This window comes from Mesoplodon densirostris, chromosome 12, assembly GCF_025265405.1.
Source record: "Mesoplodon densirostris isolate mMesDen1 chromosome 12, mMesDen1 primary haplotype, whole genome shotgun sequence".
Classification (NCBI taxonomy): Eukaryota; Metazoa; Chordata; class Mammalia; order Artiodactyla; family Ziphiidae; genus Mesoplodon; species Mesoplodon densirostris.
Window position 1 is genome coordinate 8,400,587 of NC_082672.1, and position 7,678 is coordinate 8,408,264.

General features: G+C 41.8%; 1 protein-coding gene across 2 annotated transcripts; it reads right to left on the minus strand.

Moving 5' to 3' along the window:
- Nucleotides 1–583: 583 nt before the first annotated feature.
- MRPL18 (mitochondrial ribosomal protein L18) lies at nucleotides 584–7,555 on the minus strand. Of its 2 annotated transcripts, none has more exons than XM_060114894.1 (4): nucleotides 7,385–7,555; nucleotides 6,885–7,071; nucleotides 1,852–1,934; nucleotides 584–1,185 (listed from the first exon to the last, which is right to left on the minus strand). In XM_060114894.1, exons 1-4 carry the CDS (start codon nucleotides 7,494–7,496, stop codon nucleotides 1,118–1,120), a joined length of 450 nt encoding a protein of 149 aa, XP_059970877.1. In that variant the 5' UTR covers nucleotides 7,497–7,555; the 3' UTR covers nucleotides 584–1,117. The 2 variants fall into 2 exon arrangements, with proteins under 2 accessions (XP_059970877.1, XP_059970875.1); XM_060114892.1 differs by having other exon boundaries at nucleotides 1,703–1,934; nucleotides 7,385–7,552.
- Nucleotides 7,556–7,678: the final 123 nt, after the last annotated feature.

The window sequence follows — 7,678 nt, forward strand, 5'->3', positions numbered from 1 at the left end:
CTGAATACTCAGATTAACAGTAGCGATGTTATTTCACTTCTGTATAAATATACAATTGGGAGTACACATTTCAAATGTGGGAGGGAAATGCTCTAGAAGCCACTTTAACTGCTTACTGGTTCTTCCTCTTCGCATGTTTTAAATAGCCAAAATCAGTTAACACCTTACTTTGATTTAGCCACTCATTTAAGAGACCCGCCATGATTCCCATCTACCCCACTTCAATTTTAAATTAACCTGAATGCACTTCAAGCTTCATATCCTACCTAACCAATTTTCACTTGATGGCAAACTTAGCATGCACTAACCCTGTCCATTTCCTTTCCTCGCTGCATTCCTTTCTTCTTTCAAACCTGGTTCTGTTAGGATCCAGGAGCCCAACTGAGGTTAGGATTTGCCCCTTTTATCTTCACATGACTGTTTATAATAAATTGACTGGTATTGACATATCCTATTTAAAAAACACCTCCACACCCTGAGTGGCAACCCACTGTGTTCCAGCCAGGGTGACAAATGCACAAACCTATGTGTACCCATGCCACAGTGAGCTCAAAGGCAGAGAAAATGTCATATAACCAGAAAATAAGAGTTCACAATATACCTTTATTCTTTAACTTACAAACAACATTTAATTTGTTCCTCAAAAGTTAATTATAGGCTTCCCTGGTGGCGCAGTGGCTGAGAGTCCACCTGCCGACGCAGGGGACACAGGTTCAGGCCCCGGTCTGGGAAGATTCCACATGCCGCGGAGCGGCTGGGCCCGTGAGCCATGGCCGCTGAGCCTGCGCGTCCGGAACCTGTGCTCCGCAACGGTAGAGGCCACAACAGTGAGAGGCCCGCGTACCGCAAAAAAAAATAATAATAAAAAAAGTTAATTATAATTGGCAACAGCTCTTCTCAAACACTTCTCTCACGTTGGAGAGAGAAGAATTTAGCCCTGGATTTAAAACAAACACACACAAGGGGAGAAGATGACAACCTTAACTACTAATAACGTTTCGCTGTTAGGTTATTGTACAAGACGTCCAAGCTGGCGGTTCTTCTAGAGACTCTCTTCTGATGAATGAAGAGCTGACAGCTTGACATTTACAAGTATCACACAACGCTTCTGCTTCATTCATAGATTCTCCGGGGCTCCTGCAGCACCACGCCACCTTCTGTCATGGCGTTCTGCAGTCGTTTCATCTGGTTTTGAAGATCAGGAAAAAAGGAAAAGATTAGGTCAACACCACAAGCTGACAATAGTTCACTTCCCAAGAGAAAGAGAAATAAACAACGGATTTGATCCTTGCTAACTTCCCAGCCTACACTGGTTTTTCAGAAAGTGACCTTAATAATGACACGGATAAAAAAAAAGAGGATATAGAGATGTCACGGATTAGCAGCATTTTAAAATATTCTATAGACAGACGTTACTATATGAATAGGACAGCAGAGCGGTCAACATTATGGCTATGGAATCGGTCACGTGGGTTTGAACCCTGCCCCGTGCCACAAGGACTGGGCCAGCCAGCCTCAGCCGACCTACAGAACATGAGTCCTGACACGCTATAGGCTGCTGTTGAGGTAATGCACATCAGGATACTCACCTCAGGCTCTGACACTTGGAAAGAACTTAATAAATGGAACGATTATTATGTAAGTATCTAGTGTCAAGAATTCACACAATACCTTTTAACTAAGTACGTGAAAACAAAAATACCGAGTCTGAGGCCGCCTCCCACGGAGCTGGTTGGTAGACCATGAAGTTGATTCCTGCTTCCAAGCAGCGCTCTGCCAGCACTCGTCCTACACTCTCACAAGCCACCACGTTTCTGGTGCTATACAGGTGTTTTTTAATGGCCCATTCACGAGTGGATGCGGAAACCACAGCCTGGCCATTGCGATGCTCAACAAGCGCGTCTATGTGGTGCTGACTCCTTATAACTCGCAACCTAAACGAGGTGAGAGAATAAAATCATAACAGAATTCTAAAGATAAATGACTTCAGGTGAATAAATGCCGAACTATTTCTCAAGAATGTAATGTCTTGTTCATTTACTTCAGTATACTTAACCTGGCTTCTACTTGGGAAAGGTGTTTTTCCCTTGCTTTTAGGAGAATATCATCAGCAATAAACCAAACACTTCTACTTAGCCTCAAATATCCAGGAGAAATTTGGTATTTCTGACTGCTGAGATTTACACAGCATCTACTTCAAAAAAGGATTTGAAGAGGCAAAGCTAAGTTGCTGACCCTACACTGGATAAAAATATACTTACTACATACTATTTTTTTTTTTTTTAACGAAGGAAATATTTATTTTTTGGCCACGTCATGTGGCATGCAGGATCTTAGTTCCCTGACCAGGGATCGAACCGTGCCCCCTGCATTGGGAGTGCGGAGTCTTAACCACTGGACCCCCAGGGAAGTCCCCTTACTATATGCTTTTATTTTCTAGCTAATGATTTAAATATAAAAATAGAAATCATAAGTGTACTAGAAGACAACATGGGAGAAGTTTTAAGTAATGTCAAAGTAAGATAAACCTATTTAACTATATCAAGCTATTTAACATGACCTCAAACTACATCTTATGGCTTTTGTTTTAAAAAAAATTAACAAAGTTTTCTGCATGCTAAGAAAAACAAAAAAACAAAACAGTAAAGTGAAGTCAAAAGGCAAGCAATGAAACAAAAAATACTTTTAAATCATATATTGTGCTAATTTCCATAATATGTAAAAAGTCTCCTATAATCAATAAGGAAATGACCAGTAACTTAACAGGCAGAGGATGGACAGACTGTTCACAGAAAAGAAAAATATTAATGACTCTTAAACCCATGAAAATATGCCCAATCTCACTGCTAAATTACATGGACAAGACAATTCATTTCAACACTGTTTGAAATCATAAAAGATAATCATCAATAGGGAGTCAGTTAATTAAAACAGCCATGCAACGATATTTTATTTTTATTTTAAAATCTTTATTGGAGTATAATTGCTTTGTAATGTTGTGTTAGTTTCTGCTGTATAACAAAGTGAATCAGCTATATGTATACATATATCCCCATATCCTCTCCCTCTTGCATCTCCCTCCCACCCTCCCTATCCCACCCCTCTAGGTGGTCACAAAGCACTGAGCTGATCTCCCTGTGCTATGCAGGTGCTTCCCACTAGCTATCTATTTCACATTTGGCAGTGTATATATGTCCATGCCACTCTCTCATTTTGTCCCAGCTTACCCTTCCCCCTCTCCATATCCTCAAGTCCATTCTCTATGTCTGCATCTTTATGCCTGTCCTGCCCCTAGGTTCATCAGAACCTTCTTTTTTCTTAGATTCCACATATATATGTTAGCATACGATATTTGTTCTCTTTCTTACTTCACTCTGTATGACAGACTCTAGGTCCATCCACCTCACTACAAATAACTCAATTTCGTTTCTTTTTATGGCTGAGTAATATTCTATTGTCTATATGTGCCCCGTCTTCTTTATCCATTCATCTGTTGATGGACACTTAGGTTGCTTCCATGTCCTGGGTATTGTAAATAGTGCTGCAATGAACACTGTGGTACATGACTCTTTGAATTATGGTTTTCTCAGGTATATACCCAGTAGTGGGATTGCTGGGTCATATGGCAGTTCTATATTTAGTTTTTTTAAGGAACCTCCATACTGTTCTCCAGAGTGGCTGTGGATTTACATTCCCACCAACAGTGCAAGAGGGTTCCCTTTTCTCCACACCCTCTCCAGCATTTATTGTTTGTAGACTTTTTGATGATGGCCATTCTGACCAGTGTGAGGTGATACCTCACTGTAGTTTTGATTTGCATTTCTCTAATGATTAGTGATGTTGAGCATCCTTTCATGTGTTTGTTAGCAATCTGTATATCTTCTTTGGAGAAATGTCTATTTAGGTCTTCTGCCCATTTTTGGATTGGCTTGTTTTTTTTGATATTGAGCTGCATGAGCTGCTTGTATATTTTGGAGATTAATCCTTTGTCAGTTGCTTCGTTTGCAAGTATTTTCTCCCATTCTGAGAGCTGTGTCTTTTCTTCTTGTTTACAGTTTCCTTTGCTGTGCAAAAGCTTTTAAGTTTCATTAGGTCCCATTTTGTTTTTATTTCCATTTCCCTAGGAGATGGGTCAAAAAGGATCTTACTGTGATTTATGTCATAGAGTGTTCATGCACATACGGTCACCTTATCTTTGATAAAGGAGGCAAGAATATACAATGGAGAAAAGACAGCCTCTTCTTCAGTACATGGTGCTGGGAAAACTGGACAGCTACATGTAAAAGAATGAAATTAGAACACTTCCTAACACAGTACACAAAAATAAACTCTAAACGGATTAAAGACCTAAACGTAAGGCAACGGTATTTTACACAGTTACTTCAAACAGTTATTTTACACAATTAAGAACAAAGTAGCAATTTACGATGCTGCTGTTGCTAACATTTACTGAACACTTCCTGTGCCAGGAAGTCCTAATTGTTTACAGGTATAGCTCATGTCTCAAACTAATCCCATTATTCTTTCTTTCTTTCTTTCTTTCTTTTTCTTTTTTGGGCTGCAGAAACTGACACAGAAAGGTTAAGTAACTTAGCAAGGTTACAACTAATGAATGGTAAGTAATGAAGCTAGGTAGGATTTAAGTCCAGGGGTCTGGCTCCAGAGCCAATGTTCCCAACCAACACAAAATATTTCCAAGATGTATTTTTAAGTGTGTGTGTGTGTCTGTGTGTGTGTGTGTTGGGGGTGGGGGTGGTGAAGGAGCTGGGTGGGGGAATGCAGAACAATGTATATGATGTGGTAAGATTTATAATGAAAAAAGTACAAGTTCATACTCATCTGCATAGACTAGCTCTAGAAGGATACACAGAAACTATAGTCCCTTTTGGATTTTACAACATTTGTATACATTACACATTTAGAATTTAAGTTCATGATAAAGAAAACACTGAAATCAAACATTATACTAGGATTCTTAGTGTGAAATAGCATAAAAAGCACTAGATTTAGAAATGTGGGTTCTACTCCTAGTTTCGCTGGTAGCCCTAGTAAAAATCACAATCTCTTAATCCAGGGATCAACACACTCTTTCTGTAAGGGATCAGACAGTAAATGTTTTATGGTTTGTAGGCCATATTGTAAGCAGAGAGGGTAGTGGGTCCCTGGAAAAAGAGAACTAGGCATGGCTTTCTTCACATAAGAGAAGCCATTTTTGGCCTAAGCCATTTTGTGATCTAAGCTTAGCCACAATGCCTGCTCTTGAACAGGTCTCAGTAATTAATGATCTTAAGGGAAATAAGGGAATGCAGGAACAAAGGAAAAGCAGCCAAGAAACAATAGTCCAGTGGTAAAACAGAGTCCTAGGTCCTCCTCAAGGGAAATATATAACAATCTGATACCGTCTTTAAGTTTCTCCATCCTCTGGTGGAGGATGGAAATGAATGACTTCAATCAACTAACGCTAGGACTCTGTCGACCCTGGCCCCAATTCTATGCTGAATTCTCCTCTGCTCAAGCCCCTTCATGAATATGCTTGTACCCTTAGCTTAAAGCTCCCCCAGTTTTGCTGTTCCGGGTGACCCTGCTTTGGGTAAGATTCCCGGGGTTCTCCTTACTTGCTGCAAGTAATAAATCCTTCCTTCTCCTGATCTTTGGCTTGCCTGTGTCTTCTGGCTTGACATCAACCAAGAGGTGAACCTAGTTTTCAGGTAACAACATGGATCAACTGCTCAACTCAGCCACAGTAATACCAGAACAGCCAGGTAAGAATGAGTGGTGGCTGGGTGCCCATAAAACTTTCTTTGTGAATAATGAACTTTGAATTTTACACAATTTTCACATTACAAAATATTCTTTGCATTTTTAAAAATCTTTAAAAAAAATGTAACAATATTTAGCCTGCAAGCCAGCTTTGGTCCAGGAGCCATAGTTTGCTGATCCTTGTCTTAAACCATTAGTGCAACAAAGGGGTAGGACTCATTATCTCCAAGGTCACTTCCAATTTTATACTGATAATACTGTGAATGGAGAGATAGGGAAAAAAGGGGGGGAAACAGATCTCCAATTATTTAAATAATCCAAATATTAAGTAAAAGTGATAGTTTGGGTATTTCAAAAAAAATTCAGGATTCAAGATTCAGATTATTTCGACGATGAACTGCCTGCCCCCTTTCTTTGACCCCCTCCTGTCTCCCTAAGCCTCAATTCCCCTGCTCCTGTAAAACGGGGGAAATTACTGCACCTGCTTCAAAAAGTACTTTTAAGGATTAAATGAGAAAATGCATACAAAACACCTAGCAGAGTTCCTGGCAAAGAGAAAGCATTCAGTAACTAGCCATCTTTATAACAAAGAATAGACTCCTAATGTTCTTCCTGTCTCTACCACCGCCCCCTTAAAAATTTGTTCTCCTCAAAGGAACCAGAATGATCTTCCATTCGGGCTCAAATTTTAAATCCCCTCATAGTTTCCCACTGTAGTGAGAATAACGTCTAAAGTGCTTACTTGATTTACAAAGCTAATGATGTGTCTCCTACCTACCTCTCGGCCCTCTGAGCTCCAGGTACACAGACCTTTCAGTGCCCCAAACGAGCCAAGCTCATTCCCACCCTAGCTGTTTCCTTTGCTGGGAACGCTCTTCTTGGCAGATAGTTTGGCTTCTTCCTATTTTCTGAGGGGTCTTAGTCAACCATTTCCCCATTCTAACTTTATCCTCTTTCAGTTTCCTCCATGACACCTACGTATTTATTGTTTGCCGCCCCCCTCCACTAACCCCTCCTAGACCCAGCGCAAGTCAGCTTCGGGAGAGGAGAGTCGCCAGCAGTTACCTGGCACGTTCCTTAAATGAACTGATGAAAACAATTTGCAGAGCACCAGAGTTAATTACCTGTGCCAGAACTCCCGGGAGGGCCACACTGTGCCCCAGCCCCGCTCTTTTCTGGCCACAGCTAAGAGCTCCAGATTCCGGGGGTTCCGGTTGGTGAACTCCGGGGCAACAGCTTCATTTCCTTTGGGGTCCGCTTCAGGCTTCACCGCAGGCTTGGAACTGGTCGATAGCACTGCCACCCGACACCCTAAGAACGTAAACAACCAGACGGATCTTTAAAAAATGACGAAACGGACAAAACAAACATATGATCTAATTTGTCTCCATCCTCTCCCCCTCAGTCTTCGCGCCATGGAAGGGGGACAAAAGGTATGTTCGGTCACGGGGTGTACTCATCACAGACCCTGGTCCTTAATTTTCTACTAGTGTCATCACGATGCTCGTTATGATGTTAGCTCGTTTACTTTTCGATAGTATATGTTGAATGCAAAAGACGACCTCCATGTGCACATTGTGCTGACCCTGGGGAGTAATCTGAGAGACGAGGGAAGATGAATTACCGGGGTTCCTGCAAACCGACAACAGCTCCCAGAACCCCGACCGAAGCGCCATTGCTGAGGGGAATCGTAGCCAAAACCTCGGAAAGATCTCGCCTCCTCTCCTTACCGCCATCCCAGCGGCTCGCCGGCCGCAGCCATATTAACTTAGGGAAAGGCCTTAGGAGAACGTAAGGTCATCGACGCCTCGAACCCGAACAAGCCCCCTGCCGCTGAGTGGCGGACAGGGCAATCCGTCATCTCCGCTCTTCCAATCAGCGCTTACGCTGGGGCGCACGCAAGCGCCGGATTCAACCA